Below are 23,589 nucleotides of genomic sequence, written 5' to 3'. Positions count from 1 at the left end.
TTAAAAGTAAATAAAAAAACATAGTCTTGGACATCAAAGATTTGTTACGAATTGTGTGAGAGACAATATTGATTATGTCATATATTATGAAAAATTGAATTAAAAATAACTTCAATCAAACCTCGTTAATCGATTCAGACAAACAAATGAAACGTTGTAAGTACTAATTATTATTATATACATATAGTAGTGTGAAGGATATTTTATATACATATATATATATATATATATTAGTGTGAAGGATATTTTATCATTTAAATGTTTATTATATTTCTATTGCTTAATTCAATCAAATACTATAAATCATTTTCTAAATAAATTCCTTGTTTGAACTAAACAATGAAATTAATTTTCAATCATATTCCTGCCTATTTCATTCTTTAATAGAATTCATATAGGCCAATGGTTGTCGTTAGCTGATAGTTGTTAGATGTTAAATGATTAGGTTAATTAGAGGGTATAATTAGTTGATAATATTAGTTTATTTTAAAAAAAGTGTTTGATAAATTAGCTGATAGTTGTTTGGTATAATTTCTTTTCTCAAAAAGCATTTTAGCATTTTGAAATTACAAAAGCTAATTTTTAACCAAGTCAAACAATTAATAATTGTTAAATAAGTCAAAATTAATTTATAAACTAACTATTTTACCAAACAGGCCTATAAGCTAAAAATTAATTTTCTAAACTTGGGTCCGTTTGGAAGTAGGAAAATGACTTTTGAAAAATGTTTTTTGGAAAATAACTCATTTTCCAGAAAATATTTTTCTTTCCAGTGTTCGGTTGCATTCTGGAAAACTGTCTTGGTATGTTTGGTTCATTTTCTAGAAAATGAGTATAATTGTATAATTAAACATTTTAATTATTTTATTTAGAATATATCATGTATAATAATATATAATAATAATAATAATAATAATAATAATAATTTTAAATATAATAAAAAATAGCTAATAAGATATCAAAATAACTTACCAAAGTTTTGTAATTCAAAATAATAATAATAATAATAATTATAATAATAATAATAATAATTGGTATAGTAGTGGTGGTGGTGGTGGTGGTGGTGTAGTGGTAGTGGTGTTATTTGTTTTATAATAATAATAATAATAATAATAATAATAATAATAATAATAATAATAATTGGTGGTGGTATGGCGGTGGTGGTGTTGGTGTGGTGGCGGTGGGTTGCAGTTGCAGTAGCGGCGGTGGTGGGGGTGGCGACAGTTGTGGTGGTGATATGATGGTGGTAATGAGGTGGTGGTGCTATGGTGGTGAGTGTTGGTGGTGATAGTGGTGGTGTAGTATTGGTGAAAAAGTTGAAAAATGACTTCTCAAAAAAAAAGTCATTTTTCTTCAAAACATGTTTTTCAAAGTCAACGAATGGACGGGTTTCCAAACACACCCTAACGTTAATCTATTAAAAAAAAATAAAAAATAAAAAATAAAACGTGAATCTAAATTGTGGCACCGTCCATCCATTGTACAAAATTACAAATGCTGGGTCAGCATCAGCCTCGATCTGAAATTCGTGCAATTATGGAGAACGACAAGAGAGCTCAAGCCGCCGTCTGTGTCACTGGCGCCAACGGCTTCATCGGCTCGTGGCTCGTCAAGACGCTGCTTGACAGCGGCTACGCCACCATCCACGCCGCTATCTTCCCGGGCTCCGATCCCTCCCACCTCTTCTCCCTGCCGGCCGCCTCTCACTCCAGCGTGCGGCTGGTGGTGCACGAGGTGAATATTCTCGACGCCGACGCCGTTTCGCGGGCCGTGGAGGGGTGCGCCGGCGGCGGCGTGTTCCACGTGGCGTCGCCGTGCACGCTCGAGGACCCCGTGGACCCCCAGAAGGAGTTGGTAGAGCCCGCCGTTCAAGGGACTCTCAACGTGCTCGCGGCGGCGAAGAGGTTCGGCGTGCGGCGCGTCGTACTCACTTCCTCCATCTCCGCCTTGGTGCCCAATCCCGGTTGGCCAACCAACAAGGTCTTCGACGAGTCTTCCTGGACCGACCTTGACTACTGCAAATCCCGCCAGGTTTCACCTTATCTTGCAATACAATTTGGGTTTTTTTTTTTTTTTTTTTTTTTTTTTTTTTTTTTTTGTCGGAATTAATTAAACCAAGGATTTATAAATAAATAAAGACAAAATATTGAGTAAGATAAGTAAAGATTTGTATTAAGGACTTGTGTAAGATGATTACAAGAGAAAATTGTGTCTTAACGAAATAACTATGAGGAAAATTATACTAATTAAACTTTGACTCATAACGAGAAAAGGGTGAGCGGTTAGGGTCCTTTCCAAGTTCACATGCACCACCTGGCCTCCCGTGGCAAATTATTCTGTGGACCCGGGTGGTAAACTCGAATTTAAAAATACACAATTTATAAATTAAATGTTCACAATTATATATAGAATGTTCACAATTTATGTACTGAGCGGTTAGGCAGCCGGGCCTTGACCTAGCCGAGACCGAGCAAGCCGAGCACTGGGCTCAGTCCTGGGGCCGGTCGGGCTTGCCTTGTTCCGCCTTATCGGGTCGGTTTGGTCAGGACACATATAACACTCGTTTTTAACCTTACCCCCAACAGTAGCAATTTCAAGATTGAAATTTGGTACTCATCTGATTCAATCCATGTTAACCGGTAGTGCTTTTCTATTAGGAATTTTAAGATATAGCATTAGATATTCAAACTATGTTGGATATATACAGGGCAGCTAGTATAAGCTTTAGAATAATAAGAAATCACAGTTTATGAAAATGTAATGAAAGACAGAGATGTTTTGCCTTCTATAGGCAGAAAAAGTCATTCATTTTGTTAAGGGGCGGGGAATGGCGGGGTTTTAAGCATAGTTGAGAGATCTGCTGTGGTTGACAGAAATGGTATCCTGTATCGAAGGCATTGGCCGAGAAAGCGGCATGGGAGTTTGCAGGGAAGAACGGATTAGATGTTGTAGCTATTAATCCGGCTACATGTCTTGGCAAACTTTTGCAACCTGGATTAAATGCGAGCTGTGCCGTTTTGCAACAGCTTCTTCGGGGATCAAAAGATACGCAAGAGTATCACTGGCTGGGAGCTGTGCACGTCGAAGATGTGGCAAAGGCTCAAATACTGCTATTCGAGAATCCTCGTGCTTCCGGGAGATACCTTTGTACCAATGGCATTTATCAGTTTGGTGATTTTGCTGAGAGGGTATCAAAACTTTTCCCTCAGTTCCCTGTACACAGGTTTGTCTTGTTTCCACAATTCCAATGTTGTCCTGTTGAGCATATAACCATTAATGTGCAATCCAACTATTAACTTAACATTTTAGTTGAGATGGAACACATGCTTCAATTTGGTATCAGAGCCATGCCAAAGGTCATGGGTACCAAATGTTTATGTGTTTAGTTCTTTTTAATACAGGTTTCCAGGCGAAACGCAACCAGGTTTGGTGACTTGTGAAGATGCTGCGAAAAGGCTTATCGCTTTAGGGTTTGTTTTTACTCCGGTTGAAGATGCTGTTCGGGAGACGGTGGAAAGCCTTAGAGTAAACGGCCATCTGGTACTACCGAACTGATTATCTTAGGATATATATAATCTGTATTAATGTATTATACACTGGTTGCACAAATCATGAATTTAATAAACAGGTTTCTGTTTCTTCAAAGGGTATTCATTTCCATTTCATCAACACAAAATATACAAAAATGAGGGCAAGAAATTCAAGATTTAACAAATTCCATCTGTTTTTACCTAAAATATACAAAACATGGCAGAAAAGCAGGCCACAAGGCCATATATAGATGCAGGATCTGTGGTGTTTGTTTTACTTGGGCTCTAAGCTTAAAGGAGGATAGGCTCCACTGTAAACAAAGAGGCTTTGATCACTGTAAGGATGCTGAAAGCCTGTGCTTGATCCCTCATAGTTCTCTGAAGCTGATGCAGATTCAGCATTAGGGTTCAGCCCGAGAATCTCCATCACGTTCTCGATCTCTTTCACCACTTCGCTCATTGTTGGCCGGTGCACTCCTGATTCTTCGACGCACCTCAATGCTAGATCCACGTATTTCTCGACGCTTCTGGGTGTTGCGCTAGAGCGAATGGCTGGGTCGAGAACTACGTGAAGGTTAAACATTTCTTTACTCCTATCCATCACTTGCTTCACTTCCCGAACTATGTATTTCCCTTTTTCAATTGGAACTTTCGCGGTAAGCAGCTCCAACAGCACCACTCCAAAGCTGTAAACGTCGCTCTTCTCTGTTAGCTGGTTTGTCATGTAATACTCTGGATCCAAGTAGCCCTGCATCAGTAAAAGTAATGACTGGTCAGCTAGAACAGCTAATTAGGCGCCCCTAGGCCGAGGGGATTTTACCCTTACGCAGACATTAGTTGGCTGACTAGGCGGCCTAGGCACCCGAATAGGCCAACTCGGCGCCTAAGTCGGCCAAACTAGGCGCCTGAGTTGGTCAACTCGGCGCCTAACTCGACTGAGTGTTTTTTTTGTATGTTATTTTTCTTATTATTATTACTCAGCTGCCTAGGCACCTAGCGTCTTTTACAACATTGTCTATACTTACCATTGTTCCTTTAACTTGAGTGGTGACATGACCCCTTTCGGGTTCACCCATGGACTTGGAGAGGCCAAAATCCGCAACTTTAGCATTCAACCGCTCGTCCAGCAAAATGTTATTTGTTTTTATGTCGCGGTGGATGATGGGCGGGTTAACGAGGTCATGCAGATACTGCAACCCTTTGGCTGATCCAAGAGCTATCCTAAGTCTCCTCATCCAATCTAATCTGATTCCAGACTTTCCTGCAAATACAACACAACATGTGATGATTTCTTGGTATCTTTGACATTTGCCAAAACTTCCATTGTTGAACTTCAAAGTACCTGAGATGCTGTCCTTAAGTGTGCCATTCGGAATATATTCATACACCAGCATTTGTTCACCTTGATCAAAACAAAACCCAACCAGTGCAACAACATTCTTGTGATGAACCCTAGAGAGAAGCTCAATCTCAGATTTGAACTCTGGGGCACCCTGTATTGATCCCTGTAGAGCTCTTTTTATGGCAACCAGGTGCCCACCAGGAAGGCTTCCTCTGTATACCTGAAATGTTATCACAAAATACTTTGATATTTAATTTGTTTTTTAGAACATGGTTTTCTAGACAAATATTGTAATAATGAAAGAGGAATTGATGGAGAGATCTGATTCTGACCTTTCCATAACCACCAGATCCTATATCATTGGTTTCTGAAAAGTTGTTTGTACATTTCTTAAGCTCTTCAAATGAGAAACATTTTGCTGCCTTTAGCTGGGGGACACCACCACTGTTTTTAGCAGGATCCCAGGATGCTGCATCATATATGAGAAAAATTGTGAGAATTTAAAGACAGACAAAAGTAACAACATCAAGTTGCATTAGTAATTCCTCGTGAGAGGGCTAAATGCTGGTGCGCACAAAGGATCTGTCCACTTTGGGCATAATCCCGATCTTTTTTCCCAAATATTGCTTATTGAACCAGTGAGCTAAGCCTAAACGGGCAGTATTAGTAATTCCTCAGTGGCTCAGCAGACAGGGCCAACTGTTTGTGCGCACAAAGATTTGCCCACTTTGGGCATAATCTCACACTGCCATTGCCGAGTTTGTTTCAAATCTGATCTCTTCTCTCAAATAGTGTTTACTGAACCAGTAAGCTAAGCCTGTACGGGCAGCATTAGTAATTTTTTATCTTACCAAAAGGATCACTCTTTTTAGTAGCTTCTTGAGCTCTTTTCTTTTGGCGGAAAGCGTAGACCCCAATAATCAGTGATACAATCACAAGAACTGAACCACCAACTGCTGCTCCAATTATAATGCCAGTACTTGAAGACTTGCCTGATTCTGTAGAATCACTACCTGGTTGATAGAACATATACATAAATATGAATTGTGCAAGACAATAAATAATGTTTGAGAAAATATGTGAACTTAAAATGTTGTGTCACCTGTAAAATACTTATAGCCCTCCGCAATGAAAAAGAAAGGTCCATATTCTTTGGGTGGCTTGAAAGTCTGATTGCTAAGCACAAACCCAACTCCAGAAACTCCTGTTCGGTTGAAATAATCCTGGCCAGATGGAAAAACTTCCAAGTGTACCACAAGGTAATCATCCAAATTTTTCTTTGGATCACTCAGGGAAACCGTATCTACATGGAGTTGATGAGACAGGAAAGCGCGCATCAAAGACCCTTGAAGCGTCTCGAATATGGTAGCATTTCCCAAGTTGGAGAAGGAAGGAGCTCGGAAAAATATGTTTCCCGTGTATGGATAGGCGCATTGACAGTTAGGGCTCGATATTTGGCCAGCACTGCATTTACGAGGCGAACAATTAGCTGGAGTTGAATATGGGGATTTAGGCTGGGGTACAACACAGTAACTCGCCATGCCTCCTCCGTCGCAATATGGGGTTTTTACAAGTCTGCAAAACGAAGAAAATCAAATTGAGCAGGATCATTACACAGCAGCACACGTTTGGTAAATAGGCAATCACTTGGCTTAAGAAGGAACACAAAAGTTCGTTAAACTTACATGATCTGGAAACCGATTCCTGGTCTCTGTGTATACGCTTCAATCAAGTTGTTTCGGAGATCAATGAGTTGCAGTTGGGGGCTGTAGGTGGAGCTAATGGTCAGGGTGCCATTAAGTCTGTTCTTGCTCAAGATGCTGCGATTAAACAACAAACCGCTAGTCATTAATTTGAAATTTCGAATGTAGAATTTTTATCAGTTGAGACAAAGGAAGAGTATACATTTATACGAGTCACATATATATAGTATTGTAACTCCTATCTTCTGAAACTGAATTGAATTTCCTCTCTCATCGGGCATTAACTGAAGGGAAGAATAAATTAAGAGGACACTCACACATTCTGCAACTGATTAAGACTGAAAAGGGCAGCAGGAACTTGTCCTTGTAGTCCTGTATTTTCCATCACCCTGCAAGTACAATGTTTGTATTATAATCTAAGATTGGGCTAAGATCACTCAATTGGGCTATAATGCACATGGGTCAAACCACACTAAAAGATTGAATCCAACCTATTAGTTAGTCTAACTCATATGTTCTCTCTTATTTTTATCAATGTGGACTCTTAACAGTTAGCAAAAGAGGTTCATGCTTAGAGAAATAGACAGGGACAGATATATGGACCGAAATTGAAATACGACCAAGCTAAGGAACCCCATACAGAGAGAAAAACTGAGAAGAGATACATACAATGTCGTCAGAGACTGTAAGGTTTGCAACGACAATGGAAAGTCCGTCGGATCAAATGAGTTATTGCTCATATCTCTGCAATATTATCAAACATTTGATTAGGAAAATCATTTCGGTTCAACTAAAAGCAACATTTACAATCTTTTTGTTGGACAAAAAGAGATATTAGCAACGGTTTACTTAATTGTGAATCTTACAGATAGTTGAGGTTATTCATGCCAGTGAGATTGGGCAAGGCGCCACTAAAACCATTGTTTGCCAAGTATCTGCAGCCCACAAAGTTAAAGAAAACATCGAATCAAATCGCTGTATAAAGGCGACTTTCTAGCAGACAATCGGTTACATATATAGACTTTGGTCTGCTTACAATTCATTGACACTTGTGAGGTTATTGAGATTTGATGGAACGGGCCCCTTCAACAAATTCTTGTCGAGACGACTGTTGCAACCAACGATTTTCGTATTTCTATCAGTTCGTTCATAACGAGTGCACACTTAACAAATAACACGGAGTATATTCTGAAAAAGGAAACCGAAATACTTACACGACCTCCAAATGCGTAACAAGCCCTAATGTTTCAGGGATATTTCCAGTAAGCTTGTTTTGTTCAAGCAACCTGCTCAGTATAATATATAACACGTAAGGAAACCATTTTCTATGAATGCAAATGTTATCAACTAGTTATACTCTCTAATTAACCCAATCAGCTAACAACTAACAGCTATCAGCTAACAGCCATTTGGATCAATGGAACTTACAAATGTATAAGTTTCATATTTGAGTTGAAAAGCTGAGCTGGAATCTCGCCAGAAAGTTGATTCTTTCCAAAGTGACTGCAAAGTTATTGATATATCCAAAAGATCAAAACCCGAAGAGATTAACGAATATAGAATGAAAAGGATGGGATGATATATACATACAAGTGTTTTGTATCAAGAAGCATATCAAGACCAGGTGTGTCCCCTTTAGAGACTGGAAGAGTTCCGGTAAGTTGATTATCGGCCATATCCAGCCAATAGAGTTTTGACAATTTACCAACGGATGGTGGTATTGTGCCGACAAACTTGTTTGAGTTCAACGATCTGCATAGCATCGAATGGAGTCCTTTAGGTATGTATAACACAAAGAAATAAGAAATCTGTCCTGTTGAGCATATAATATCTATAAACATAAATGTGCAGTCCAACTATTAGCTTAGGCTTTTAGTTGGGATAGAGCACATGCTTCAATTTGGCCTACTAGTGTAACACTATGAAAGTTCATATATTGACAATTTTCTTGTAGCATCCTGTATATGGTGTTAAATGGAAGCAACTATATAAGCAACAAGTAAAATGTTGTTACTACCAACTATATTAACAACTTGAAGGAAATTAAAGGGAAAATAATAAGATAAGGTGATAGTCCTTACAGAAATCTCAATTCGGTCAGAGATCCTATTGTGTCTGGAATTGGTCCAGAAAACCCGCAACCAACAAGGATCCTGTTTTGCAGTAATGAGCAATCAGCTTATGATAGAACCAATTCTTTACAATTTTATTTACTGCAGTAAAATCCAATTAATTACTTACAAGTTTGACAATGCTTTCAGGTTTCCAATGGCTTGAGGAAGAGGACCTGTCAATTCCTTGTTGTATGATAGATCCCTATAAGAAAAAGCAGTTGATTAGAGATTGGTTTTGGCAACTCGACTAGGGAGTAACAAGAAACCAACCAGAACAGGAGTAACCCCAGCCAAGATGACTAAGGATACAAACTTATAACCACAAGGTCACCAGTTCAAATCCCATCCCTCTTAATTGGTTTGAACCGATTAACTATGGGCAACCTAGACTGGTTTACCTCAGTACCGGCTAGAATCACAAGGCTGAGGTAATCAGTGTTTCTCATCCCTTAGATCTAGCGCACACCGTCAGCTGGTTTACCTCATTCGGGTCCTTTACATTACAAGGCAGGAGTTTACCCCGTGCACACCCTCAGGTAGTGACTACTGCGGGTTTCCCTCTGCCTCGGCATCTAAGAAACCAAGAAGAATGGAAGACTTACAAGGTCTCTAACTCTGATAACCCAGCAATGTCTCCAGATAGCCCACCACGCAGACTCATGCTTGATAAGGTTCTGGAATTAAGAATAATTGCAGAATAAAACCTTAATGGAGTTCAAAAAGTAATGGAGAAGAAGAGGTAATAAATTAAAGTTGGGAAGATTCTTACAATCCAACGACGCGGGAATTTCTGCATTGAATCCCATCCCAATGATCATCACAAGGATCTTGGCCGGTCCAATTGGGTGGTACATTTTCCCACTCAGATTTGAGAGAGTTTAGAGCAGCCACTGAATGAATCAAAAGAAGAGTTTTTTTAAAAAAAAAAAAAAAAAAGTTTTTTCTTCACTTCAAGAATATAATGAACCAACTAACACAAGTTTATGAGTATAGTATACAAACAACTTACCATCATCTGGGTTCGTCCATGCTGCTACAACCAAGAAATTTATCAACACAGACAACAAACACAACCAGATTCTTCTTGGGAGGATGATCATTATATTGTTTAACACAAATTAAACCATGCAACCTCAAGAAACAACGTTGTTTGATGAAAAACTAGACAACTAACACCTCAAAGGCTCAAACCCAATAATACAATACACCCTTTGAGAACTCTGCTTTAATTTTCTGACAAAACCCTCAGCTCCTTGGTGTTTGACCTTGTCTTGAGAGTTGAGATATAATAACAAGTCAACTTTCATAGATGCCCTCCACTACCCGCCCTTCTTCAATGTTTTACGTTGTATTATATTATTATTATATATTCGTTCACATATATACATCAAATTTCCCATACTATGTATTTTTTATTTTTTATTTTTAATTTGATAAAGACCAAGACTTGAACAAAAGTGCTTCCCCATATCTCAAATTGTTCAGGAATTATTGCATAAATGTCAACCGCCTTTCGGTTTTTTAAATGCTCTACTTTGCATAGACATCAAAATTTTATGCTGAGTGACAATCAGATGACTCCTGGGGCAACAAACGTGGTACGTAAAGTATTTATAATGCAACAAGTCGATTAGTTTTTAGCCATTTAATACTACTTTTAATATAGTTTCTAAATATATAAATTTTAGGGAAAATTACATGTTTGGTCCTGTAGTTATATTTGTGGACCAGATTTAGTCACCGAGTTATATGCGTCACTTAAGGATTAAATTAAAGATAGTTAGACATATAAATCAAGATCTAAGTCTACACTACGAATATAACTAGAGGACCAAACGCATTTCAACTACCAATTTGTCACTTAATTAGTTTATTTATTCTAAAGTAAAATCGAGTTACATATATGAAGATTTGAAAATTTAAAATGGTTCAAACACATCTTGAGAGTTATCACTCTATTTTAGTTCTAAAATAAAGATTGGTATGGACCCTTTAATTTAGAGTGCAAACCTTGAAATAATCTTATCAAACGTTATCCACCATCTCTATATATCAACATGTTGATTAGAAAGAGTCAATCTAATTTCTATATAAAATAATTAAAAAAAAAAAAAAAAAAAAAAAAAAGATGCAAGTGGATTAGAATTGGATAAATCGTTTGTGTGCTGGAAAATTCAAATTAGGGTTACGTTCATGAAATCAAAACTACTGGGTCATTAGTCAACAAAAAGAAGTTTCAGTGAGGGTAACATCCAACTAATTCCACGTGACTTTTATGTAACAGGCTTGAACGCATGTATTATTGAGATTAATAATTAGGTGACATGATATAATCACATATTGTTCCACTTAAATAGTATCACCCTCTAATGGCAAACATTATTACATGGACCATCAATCGTTATATCGTACAACATAATTATTACAATGTACGTCCTAATCCAAAACGACGTCGTTTTTATAAGTTGTGTGGGAAATTAACGCGATGAACATCATTTTGTCCGTTCAATCTCGTTACAAGTTTTTTTTTTTTTTTTTTTTTTTTAAACACTTGTGTTTTATGTGTATTCTGTTAAGAGTTTATGGGTATTATGTCAATTTTTTTTTTAACACTTGTGTTTTATGTGTATTTTGTTAAGAATTTCTTGTATTATGTTAAGAGTTTATGTGTATTATGTATTATGTTAGATTATGTGTATTATGTTAGGAATTTATGTGTATTCTACTATACAATTCTGTACATCCAAAATAAAGATTTTTTTTTTTAAAGTTAATGGCAAAAACGAAAAACGACGTCGTTTTGGCATTGTGCGCCTGGTGTACGATATAATTTTTCATGGTCCATACAACTTTATGGACTATAAATAAAAAGTATATTTTTAATATACTAAAAGTACATTATTTTATATATTATTAAATAATGTACATTGAGTACAAAAATAATGCACTTTTAACATATTAAAAATGTACTTTGTATTTATGTTCTAAATAATAATTTGCCTTCTAATGAGCTTATTTATTATTTATATGCATATTTTGGAAGAGCTCGGTTAATTTATGAATCTTTATAATCGTGTAAAAAATTCTACTCCAATGAACCTTGTATTTTTATTTTTATTTTTTTTGCCAAAACAGGCTATAGAGTCCCGTTTTCATATTTTCCCTCCAAATAGAAAATTTTAAAAATTAATTTCGATTTCTCATAAATCATCTCATTTCACTTCTGTTACCATTTATATCACGATATTTTCCAATATCAGAGAGGTTCAACTAACATGGTTGACTTCCTACTCTCATTTGTGCTACAGTGCACAATGCCTACTTTGTATTTTAATTTGATAAAAAATAAAGGTGTGTTTGGTTCATGGATTTAGCTATCAGGAATGAGAATCAAAGTCATTGTTATTGTTTAATTTGGTTGACAAGTTTCTAGAACATTATTATGAGATTCGATTACCCCCTTAATTAGAAAATTCATTCCCTAATAAAATAAGAGTTTTATTCCATTATTCCACATCCACCTCCTAATTGGTAATTTGATTTTTAAGTTTGGATTAGTGTTTTTAAATTTTTGTTTTTATTTTTTATTCATATTGGTGTTTTGGATGTCTTTATATTAGAATAAATTGTCTTGATTTTTTGTTCTTGTATTTTTAAAACATTTATTCCCATTATAGGATAATAAATAACCAAACAGCAATATTGGTAATCATTCCAATTCCACCCTACTACCAAACATGCAAAATACTTTCATCAAAATCGATTACCATTACCAAATATTTGATTACCATTCTGATTTCGATTCCCATTTACGACCCAAACACACCCTAAAATCTTATTCTACCGACTCTAACATATAGTATGAACATATATTATATTTTTACTCGAATTTAATTTACAATAGCCCTATTAACTGATAGTTATTACGGTTAGCTGATTGAGTTAATTATAGTGTATAATTATTTGATAACATTAGGGTGTGTTTGGAAACCTGGAAAATGAGTTCTGGAAATCATTTTCCAAGTTTTCACTGTTTGGATGTGCCTGGAAAATCAAGTCAACGGAAATCATTTTCCGTTGACTTTGGAAAATAGGCTTGTTTTGGAGGAAAATGACTTCCCCTTTTTTTTGGGGGAAGTCATTTTCCAACATTTACACCAACATCACACCACCACCAACATCATCAACACCATACCACCACCACCTCAATACCACCATCACCACCACTACTGCCGCCGTCGCCACCACTATACCACCGCAACCACCACCACCACACCACCACCACTACCACCACCAACACCATACCACCGCAACCACTACCACCACCAACATCATCAACACCATACTACCACCACCACAACCATCATCGCCGACACCGCCACCATCATACCACCGCCACCACACCACCACCACACCACCACCACTACCACCACCGCCGCCGCCGCCACCACCACCACCATATCACCGTCACCGCCACCACCACCGCCTCGCCACCACCACCGCCTCGCCACCACCGTCGCCACCACCACCACCACCATACCACCGTTGCCGCCACCACCACCATACCACCGCAACCACCACCAGCATCACACCACCGCCGCTGCCACCACGACGACCATACCACCACCGCCGCTGCCACCACGACGACCATACCACCGCCGCCGCCACCACCACCATACCATCACAACCACCATCGCCACCACCACCACCACCGCCATACCACTTCAACCACCGCCACCACACCACCACCACCATACCACCGCAACCACCGTCGTCGCCGCCACCACCACCACCACCATACCACAGCAACCACCGCCACCACACCACCACCACCACCACACTGCCACCACCGTCATACCACCACTAGTTATTATTATTATTATTATTATTATTATTATTATTATTATTATTATTATTATTATTATTATTATTATTATTATTATTATTATATAACAAATAACACCACTACCACTACACCACCATCACCATAATATTTTTGATATATTATTTGTTTTTTTGTTATATTTAAAATTATTATTATATTATTATATATTATTATACATGTTGTAATATTCTAAATAAAATAATTAAAATGTTTAATTATACAATTCTACTCATTTTCCAGAAAATGAACCGAACACACAAAAACAGTTTTCCAAAATGTAACCAAACACTGGAAAGGAAAATGTTTTCCGAAAAATGACTCATTTTCCAGAAGTCATTTTCCTGCTTTCCAAACGGACCCTTAGTTGATTGTAGAAAAAATGTTTGGTAAATTAGCTGTTAGCTGATAGCTATTTGGTATAATTTCTTTTCTCAAAAAGTTAATTGAAAAAGTTGTTTTGAACATCTTTTTGAATTTTAACATTTTGGAGTTACAAAAAGCTAATTAACCCAAAAAATATTGACTTTTTAACCAAGTCAAACAATTAATAGTGGTCAAATAAGACAAAATTGACTGATAGACTAACTATTTTACCAAACATGGTCAATATATATTAATTATTTTTTTTTGGAAGTAAAAATAAAATGATAAAAAGAAACAAGTTGATTAGATAAATCCTGCATGTGAAAGGAAAGCTGTGGTTAAAGAAATCAAAATTACAAGGCCATTAGTCAACAAAAAGAAAGATTCAACGAAGGCAGCCAAGTAATGGGTCATTATGAAATACTAATCTCCACACGCCATCTAATATAATGTGTATTGTAAAGCCGGTAGGTAGTAATGGAGATTATTAATGAGTTAATGTCACTGTCACTGCTAATATTATAATATAGCCATGTTGTCCACTTACGAAAATATCATACCTAAATCCAATACAGAAAGTTTGTTTAGGTTGTCAGCTAATTGGATGGCACTGCTTGACTTTATGTTATTGCCTCTCTGTCTTTGTCCCGTATTGTTTACAGTAGAGGATGATGGAAATGGGACAAATACTATACATTAGAAGAGTATATATAATTAGTGTCATCGATTGGAAAAATTGTAATCACTACTCGAGAGTATGTGTTCATATAAACTCCATTTTGTAATTTTAGTTGGTAATAATGATCAACTTAATTAAGTTTTCCAAAGTTAAACAGGGCAACCTCATTTGTTAGAGCAACCACATTAGTATAGTTTATTCACAAATTTTTAGGAGTTAAGCAAGAGAGAGGGAGGGAGAGAAAAGGAAAAAAAGATGATATGGTTAATGCGTCCAACAGGCGCGTGGAGCTCTGTTGCGCCTCACAACAATCGTTATGCTATGGACCTGTGTCCAGCATGCATGCTGGACACGGTAACGGTGCCGTTAGGCACTATTCTCTTCCACTTTTTTTTTTAAAAAAAAAAAAAAAGAATTTCAGACCACTTTGTTATAGGAGTATATGTTCATAATTTTATCACTATATGTTCATAATTGTAAGTTCATAATGTCAGAGCACTGTGTTCATAATTGCATAACTGTACATTCATAATTGCATAACTGTACATTCATAATTCTGTAACTGTACATTCATAATTCAATAACTGTAAATTCATAATTTTCGAAACTCTATGTTCACAATTTTAGAGCTCTATGTTCATAATCTTATCACTATATGTTAATATTGTAAGTTCACAATGTCAGAGCTCTGTGTTCATAATTCCATAACTGTACATTCATAATTTCATAACTGTACATTCATAATTGCATAACTGTACATTCATAATTCCGTAATTGTACATTCATAATTCAATAACTGTAAATTCATAATTTTTGAACCTCCATGTTCACAATTTTAGAGCTCTATATTCATAATTTTATCACTATATGTTCATAATTGTAAGTTCATAATGTCAGAGCTCTGTGTTCATAATTTTATAACTTACATTCATAATTACATAACTGTACATTCATAATCGCATAATTGTACATTCATAATGGCACAAACGAATAACGCCGTTAACGGCGAGACAAAATCAAAAAAAAAAAAAAAAAATTAACTGGAATAACGCGTTTTCCCTGAAAACGACGTCATTTTGAACTCGTGTCCACAATGCATTGTCGACACGAGTCCAGGGCATAATTTGCGGCCTCACAAGCACTTGCAGCAGTTTTTTATTCTTTGGTGGATGGGGCCCATTGAAAAAAAAAAAAAAAAAAAAACCAACTCCTACTGCAACCACCTCAAACCTTCTCTCTGCTCTTCCTCTCTTCCACCTCACATTTGGCTCCCAAAAAAAAAAAAAAAAACTACTAATGGGAATGTTCTTAGGTTTTTGAGTTGGTTTTTGTCAGTTACATGTAAGAAAGGGAGAAGGGAGTGAAGAGAAAAATGAGGGAAAAAAAAAAACTAACTACAAAAAAAGTCAGTTAAAAGTAAAAAATAAAAAATTTGATAGTTACGCACCTAACTTGGCCAATTAAGCACAACAAGTGTGCTCACCACGCATCTACAATATGTTTTTTTTTCTTTATTTCTAAAGCACAGGCTGAAGTCACCAAAGAATAGCCGGAAAAATAAGATCGCACACTTTCCAAAGCCACTTCTGATAGTTGTAGTTATCTTTGTTCTAGATGGTGAATCCACCAACCATCGGTTGTATTGGACCTCCTTGGACCCAAAACCCCTAAAACCAACACCTACAATTTTTTTACTTCACACCACTGAATATTGGAGATGAAGAGGGTTTTATACTCCAATAAAACAAGATTTAGTGAAAGGTATTATTAATGTGTACCTACAAATTTTTACTTTGCGCCAATGAATATAGGAGATAAAGGGGGATTTTTATACTCCAATAAAACACATTTACTGAAAGATATTATCAATGTTTTAATGGGAAATTTAAAATAAATGTTAAAATTGAAGACTATTTACTCTATTCTATAATGCACACAATGAATAGTTGTAGAGGCAGAAACCTCAAAGGTTATGATTGTACATTTGTATGGGAGGTGTGAAATTTGGTTGTTTACTCGTTAGACTAATGCATTTATATGCATACAAAATACGAAACACAATCAATTATGAAGACGTATATACTCTTTCACAAAATTTATTTATACATGAAAAAAATATGATATACGAGCACGTATTTACAATTTGAAAAAAAAAAAAAAAAATGGTAAGCAGGTGAAGTTGTATATGTAACTTCCAAAATTAATTTAACTAGATACTCTATGCACATTACACATTTGGGCAAAAGTGTTTTCCTACTTACACATTTCAGTCAATGATCCTTGTTCTCTATCAGCCAGAATTCACTTCAATGGAAAATTTGTTTTCAATGTCAAGCATACTATGATTCTGCATTGATAACTGATAAGTACTTCTTCGGCTATCGTTGTGATGGAAGAATGAATAATAAATATCAAAGAAAATGAATGTCGTAGAATTCATCCCCATTCGTGGTTTCAATTATGTTACAAGCTTTGCTCTGGTGCAAGGCCAAAAGCTGTAGCACTCGATAGATATCCTTTGAAAATGGCTTTGAATTATCACCAGAAACAAATTCTTGAACCACACTGTTTACCTCAATGAGACTGCAGCCTGGCATTTTCTTCATGTTCTTACTCCTTATAAATCTCCTCATTGCTGATACACAATCCCACTTTCCCATATCTGCATAGATGTTTGCTAGAAGAACATAGTTACCAGTATCGTCAGGTTCAAGTTCAAATAGATGCTCCACTGCAACGACTGCAGTTTCAAGATTTCGATGAGTTCTGCAAGAACTCAACAGAGAACCCCATATTGCAGAGTCGGCCTTCATCGGCATGCTCCTTATGATTTCAAGAGCACGGTTGAGGTTCCCTGCACGTGCAAGAAGATCAACAAGACAACCATAATGTTGGACATCAGGGCTTATCTTATAATCATCTCTCATAGAATCAAAGTACCTCAAACCCTCATCCACAAGATTAGCATGTCCACAAGCTGATAATAGACCAACAAATGTGATCTCATTCGGTTTAACATTGGTCTTTTCCATTTCTTTGAATAACCTAATGGCATCGTGAGCTCTTCCATGATTTGCTAGACCCCCAATCATCGTACTCCAAGAGATCACATCCCTATCAGACATCTGATTAAACACCTGCCAAGCTTGGTTCACATTACCACACTTTGAATACATTTCCATCAGTGCATTGCATACACAAGTCCTCCTCAATAACCCATTTTTAGCTGCATAAAAGTGAATCCATTCTCCTACCTCTAGTGCCCCCAGGTGTGCACAAGCTGGCAAAACTGCAACTAAACTGATCCAATCGGGTTTCACCCCAGCCATCTGCATTCTCCTGAAAACATCTAATGCATCCCCATAACACCCGGTTTTCGTGTAACCAGAAATCATAGTTGTCCAAGAAACAATATTCTTGTCAGGCATATCTTCAAATAAGGTTCTTGCCCTTCTAACTTTACCCAACTTTATGTACCCAGAAATAAGACTATTCCAAGAAATCACATCTCTCATAGCCATTTCCTCAAACAGCTTATGTGCTTCACTTATTTCCTCACACTTAACATACATATTTAGCAATGAATTTTCTATCACATTATTGGACTCCAACCCAAATTTAGATACATGCCCATGAAATTGTTTACCCAAATCTGCGCTTAAAAGGCCTCCAGAAGACCTAATAACAAATGGATACGTATATGAATCAGGAAAAATGGGATCTTCACGTTTGAGTTGTCTCATCATCATTGTATACACATCTATGCAGGAAACATACATATGCTTCTGTGTGTAGGCTCTGATCATAGAATTGAACAAATATATGTTTGGCTCTTCAACATGCTTGAATAGCAAACTAGCATATTCTATAGCCCCAATTTTATCACAAAAATCTATCATTTTTGCCACCAAGAAATTGCTTTGTGTTAATGAAAACTTAACCACTTGGGAATGTATTTTCTTCATGTGGGCCATGTTCTTACAATTTCTCAAAATGGGCATCAACATATCTTCTAACCCTTTGATTGTCAAGACTCCAATTTTTGTGGCCATTATTTACTTCACTAATCTTTGAGGAACTCTACTTCTCTTTTGTCAGTGATGTGGGTAGTACACCAGCAAAATACCCTAGATTATCATATCTCATGATCTGTACTCACATTAGACATACACGATATTTGCATGTGCAGCCAGAGAGAGATGGAGTATAAGTACAGAGTTCTTTGAGAATCTCTCAGGGAATGGAGGAAACTTCTCTGAGCCGGAGTAGTAGAATCCACCATCTGCGAACATCATATTAGTAAAAACAGAATTCAAATTTCAATAATTTTCTGTGAAATATAATCAGGAAGAAGATTAAAAAAATAAATAAAATAAAATAAAATAAAATAAAATAAAATAAATAAATCTAGCTCCTGCTGATATGGGAGGCAATAATAAACACCCAATCTGCACTTTTACAAAATTTTAGAGCCTGCTGGTTCATTCTGGCAGACTCTAGAATGAGGAACCATATTCAGTTCAAATTGTGGCAGGCCAGCAGTAGTTACCTTGTATAGGTCGGTGTTGCGAGTCTCCGCATCTGCCAACTCTTGCTTCAACCTTTTTCACCTGCATAGCACAGTCAGCTCAAATCCTAAGGGGATAAGCAAGGGAAAAAAATTAGATGTTTAAATAAATTATGCAGTTGCAAAAAAAAAAAAAAACGTAGGAATGAAATAGAGATGTGAAGAAATCAAATGATAGCAACATCAAACAGAAATCAACAGACTTCTATATATGGAGAATTCTCACAACAAAAGCAGACTACTGTTTAAAGAAATATATGGACATGGGTGAGAATTGGATTGTAGTAGAAACTCTACAATGAACATTAATAACAAAAGCTGTATTAGAGGTGATATGGATTATACTTTCCTCAAGCAAAGGTGATAGTGGAGAGATTGTCAAGATAATATGGCATCCAAACTTCAGCTCTGTTCACACATTCACTATACTAAAGCTAATGAATTTGTGTACCCTACATAGAAGCAGTTAGCCTCACCTCTGTAGATACATTTTTTGTCTAAAACTATTCACCATATATATAGTACATATTCTCATCTGTTTCTTACCAAGACAGGATATCCATAGCTTCAAATGAGTTCAGAAACACAGCATCGTAAGTTCATAGCTGCAAACAGCACATAAAACCATTAAATAATAAAGTTACTTAACAAGAAATTAGCTCAATTCAATTTGATAGATAGATGATGTATATAGAAATCAAGCAGATCGATTTCATGTAGTCTAAAATTAAATTCACAGAAGAATGTTCTCATTTCTGCAATGGTACATATGGTGTTCAACAAAAGAAAACAAGAAACAATCAATGCACTAGTCTTTAGTTCAAAGGACCATACTTTAGCCAGTCTACTTTCAGACTTCCATTAGTATCTATGGTACTGACAGAAATTCCTTTGTTTCTCCATACAGAACTCAAAGGACCATCTTCAAGTGCGAGCACCTAGATTAGAGATAAACATACAATATATATAATGTTAAGACCATTAGAGATACATATATGCAAATTTATTCACCCAACTTTGTATGCAAATTAAAACTACCTGGAATTCATGGCCAATCTCCTTCAATGATAATGCAAAACTAATCATAATCTTATATGGATCAACTATAAGATTTGTAAAAACCTACATATATACAGAACAGAGCAGAATATAAAATGAATAATAATTAGGATCAATTAGCTAGGATGCAAGAAAGTAAAGTGAAGAATGAAGAAAATGATGTGCAGTGATTAAATTAACTGACCAAACCAAGTTTGAGTTTCACAGAGCGCAGTGTGTAGAATCGTATGGGAATCGTTCCTGCATTCACCGATCCAACCTACGCCTCACCGTCAATACGAAGACTCGTTCGAATCTCCGCTCTAATTCGGTCCAATGACGGCCTATTTCGCGCAAATCCAAGTGGCGAGCAGCTGTGGGACGCGGTGGACGGCGGCTGTGCGACGCGGTGGACCGGTGGACCAGTGGGGGGGGGGGGGGGGGGGGGGGGGAGTGTGAGCTGAGGCTGCTGTGGAGTGCTAGGTTTATTTTGTTTGTTAGATTATCGACGATGGCGCTTTAATTTCTTTCAGATCTGAAATTTTATTTTAAAAAAAAAAATACTCCGTATATATAAAAGATACGACGAATCCTTGAAAACAAATCTATATCTATATCTATATCTATATCTATATCTATATATATATATATATATAAAAGTAAAATCTTCCTAACAAATTTTCCCCCCAAAACTTTTGTAGTAAAACTTATTTGGTAAGTAAATGTCAAATGGAAAATAAATAAATAAATAATAATAATGTTATTACCTTAAATAAATAAATTATTATACTTTCCTTTAAATAAATAAATTATTATACTTTCCTTTTGAATTAGTATTTTCTACCTATAAATACAATGGCTTCTTCAATCAAAGAATCTCAGACTCATCTCTCTGCTTTCTTTTTTTATGAATTTTCTACATTTTTCTAACTATATTCTCACATACTTCAATATGTTTTGCAGTTTATATCATATCATCTGGTATGAGTTTGAAGATACTTAAGGAGGCTCTGCTTCAACAAAATGAAATTGAGGAGGAAGAGTATTTGTAACAGAACCCTATTGGTTTAGTTTTTATGGAAGATTGTAGAGATGCGATCGAGGATGATAAAGACGATAATTTTGTAAGATTTTTTTAAACTTAGAGTTAGTATGTTGACTTCGAGATTTGTACATGCCATTCAAGTTTCTATGTTTTTTTTTTTTACCAAGCAGAGTTCATTTTACAGCATTTCACAGCATTTTTATATATATCATTTGAGTAGAGTGTTTGTTTAACCTATTAAAAATCTCGCTATATTTGATTTTTTCTAAATTTTTGTAAAACACAAAAATAATGATTATTTAAAAAGAAGAAATAAATAACAAATACAATTTCAGATTTTGTGTTACTCCATTCACATATTAGTATAAATAAATAAAAAAGTAATAAAATAAAATACAAAGGAAATATAAATTTTTAACCAAAAATTTAATTAGAGAAACCTCCCAAAAAAATCCACGTTGTACTGAACCCAAATAAAAAAATACTGGCAATGGCACAATCATAAGGATCAAAGGGAACAATGGAAGACCCAGAAATCTAGACATTATTGATGTACCGAACAGTGATGAGAGACTCAGAAATAGGAATATCATTATGAATGAAAACGGAGATTTTCTTGACACCCGAATTTAGTTTAAGGAGAAGTTTACTCTTCAGTACAAATGTCTCCTCAATGGATTTTGCATGGTCATATTGAGTGTATTTGTACACCATGGATGAGTTCAAAATCGCATAATAGTGAAATTATAAAATGGTAAGAGATCTCAAAAAAGGTAAAACTTTCAAATTTTCAGTTAATACAAAAAATGTTATAATCGCCGAAAATATATATCTTTAACTTTAGACAAAAATTAAAAATGAAATCATAAACAATTTTAATAATTGACTATTTCATTTCTATGTTTCTTGAAAAATGATGGGCATGAACAGGCTGACTCATCGTGAAATATAGTAATTAATGAATTACCATTAAAATTAGTATAGTAATGAAAGAATTATCATTTGTATGTTGACATTTTCCCCCGTTTATTACCATTCAAATGTTTGATACCAAAAATTATACTATATAGACACAAAATATGCATATATGGTAAATATGCAATTTATATATATATATGCCCCTAAGTTTTGGGGATAAACTTGGTTAGGAGGATTTTACTTTTAATTATATATAGATATAGATTATTCTCATAATTTTTCTTTCCTTCTTTTGTGTTATTATTATGGTAATTTTATGGTAATGTATTTAAATATTGGAAGATAACAAATGTTATAATTAATGAAATTATTGTGATAATTGCCATAATATTTGGTAATAATAATTAATATAATTAATGAAATTGAGAAATATATGATTTCTTCCGTAGACATATTTGTGACACTTTCATTAAATTATAATTAATAAAATATGAAATATAATTAAAGAAATGAAATTATAAAATTAACAAAACATGAATATTTATAATTTTTTTTTAAAATATACATACATATACTCTTTAAATTTCTAAATATAATTTTTTAAGTATAAATCTATCAATATAAATTATAATTAATGAAATTATATTATAGGACTTTCCTATATACATATTAATAAATATTATGTGTATATACAAAGTATTATACAATCATATAAGGATATGCGTTCGATTAGAATATTTATTTATTCATACAAAATTTAGAATTTACATTTTTTTTTATTGATTTTTAAGTACAATTCTCTTAGTTTTTATTATTCATATTTTTAAATTTCATATATACATATGAAATACAATTTGGAATAAATCAACTTAATTATATGAATTTTTTCTATAAATTTATCTAAATATGTACATGATTAGAGAATATATTAACCATACAAAATTTAAATTTAAATTTTGTATGTTATGAAATAGATACTTGACTAAATATATAAAAGTCCAACTATATTATTATATTGTACATTTTAACATCTTTTTATTTTTTCTATTTTTATTTTAAATTCATAATAACAAAAATAAAATTTCATGCAATGCATGGATAAAACACTATATTTAAAAAATAAAATTTGATAAATATCATAAATTAATTAGTAAAATATCATTTATATTTATAATAATTAAATAAAAAATAAATAATTCAACTATGTGAACCAACAACAACAACAACAACAACAACAACAACAACAATAATAATAATAATAATAATAATAATAATAATTGGTAATATTATTCTTCAATATAATATTTTGTTTAAAAAAAACTTATTTTAATTGGTAATGTATATTCTATATTAATCTATATTTATATTCTATATTAATTAATAAAAACAAATCATCCTTTACAAG

At 34.8% G+C, this 23,589-nt stretch overlaps 3 protein-coding genes across 6 annotated transcripts in view; 1 reads left to right on the top strand and 2 right to left on the bottom strand.

Moving 5' to 3' along the window:
• The first annotated feature begins 1,465 nt into the window (after positions 1–1,465).
• Positions 1,466–3,599, top strand: LOC109185630 (cinnamoyl-CoA reductase 2). The gene is made up of 3 exons (XM_019335591.1): positions 1,466–2,031; positions 2,874–3,223; positions 3,402–3,599. Exons 1-3 carry the CDS (start codon positions 1,495–1,497, stop codon positions 3,553–3,555), a joined length of 1,041 nt encoding a protein of 346 aa, XP_019191136.1. The 5' UTR covers positions 1,466–1,494; the 3' UTR covers positions 3,556–3,599.
• Positions 3,600–3,629: 30 nt separating this feature from the next.
• On the bottom strand, positions 3,630–10,030 carry LOC109185629 (probable leucine-rich repeat receptor-like protein kinase At5g49770). Its single transcript, XM_019335590.1, has 19 exons — positions 9,699–10,030; positions 9,459–9,579; positions 9,292–9,363; positions 8,817–8,891; positions 8,657–8,728; positions 8,166–8,327; positions 8,004–8,078; positions 7,790–7,861; positions 7,612–7,683; positions 7,442–7,510; positions 7,245–7,319; positions 6,893–6,964; positions 6,558–6,692; positions 5,975–6,447; positions 5,724–5,885; positions 5,205–5,341; positions 4,873–5,092; positions 4,556–4,791; positions 3,630–4,278 (listed from the first exon to the last, which is right to left on the bottom strand). Exons 1-19 carry the CDS (start codon positions 9,787–9,789, stop codon positions 3,805–3,807), a joined length of 2,865 nt encoding a protein of 954 aa, XP_019191135.1. The 5' UTR covers positions 9,790–10,030; the 3' UTR covers positions 3,630–3,804.
• Positions 10,031–16,786: 6,756 nt separating this feature from the next.
• LOC109185597 (pentatricopeptide repeat-containing protein At2g20540) overlaps positions 16,787–23,589 on the bottom strand; it is a 19,617-nt gene continuing 12,814 nt past the window's right edge. For 3 of the 4 annotated variants that reach the window (XM_019335540.1, XM_019335539.1, XM_019335538.1), the window contains one exon: positions 16,787–18,898. In XM_019335540.1, coding sequence (XP_019191085.1) covers positions 17,028–18,668 — 1,641 coding nt within the window. In that variant the 5' untranslated portion in view covers positions 18,669–18,898 and the 3' untranslated portion in view covers positions 16,787–17,027. Of the gene's footprint in view, positions 18,899–19,165; positions 19,636–19,729; positions 19,789–20,017; positions 20,122–20,221; positions 20,306–20,426; positions 20,757–23,589 lie in introns of all 4 variants that reach the window. The other variant, XM_019335537.1, reaches the window with a different exon arrangement.

The sequence above is a fragment of the Ipomoea nil genome, unplaced genomic scaffold, assembly GCF_001879475.1.
Source record: "Ipomoea nil cultivar Tokyo-kokei standard unplaced genomic scaffold, Asagao_1.1 scaffold1334, whole genome shotgun sequence".
Lineage (NCBI taxonomy): Eukaryota > Viridiplantae > Streptophyta > Magnoliopsida > Solanales > Convolvulaceae > Ipomoea > Ipomoea nil.
The sequence above is the reverse complement of the archived record's forward strand: the minus strand, read 5'-3'. Positions and strand labels throughout refer to the sequence as shown.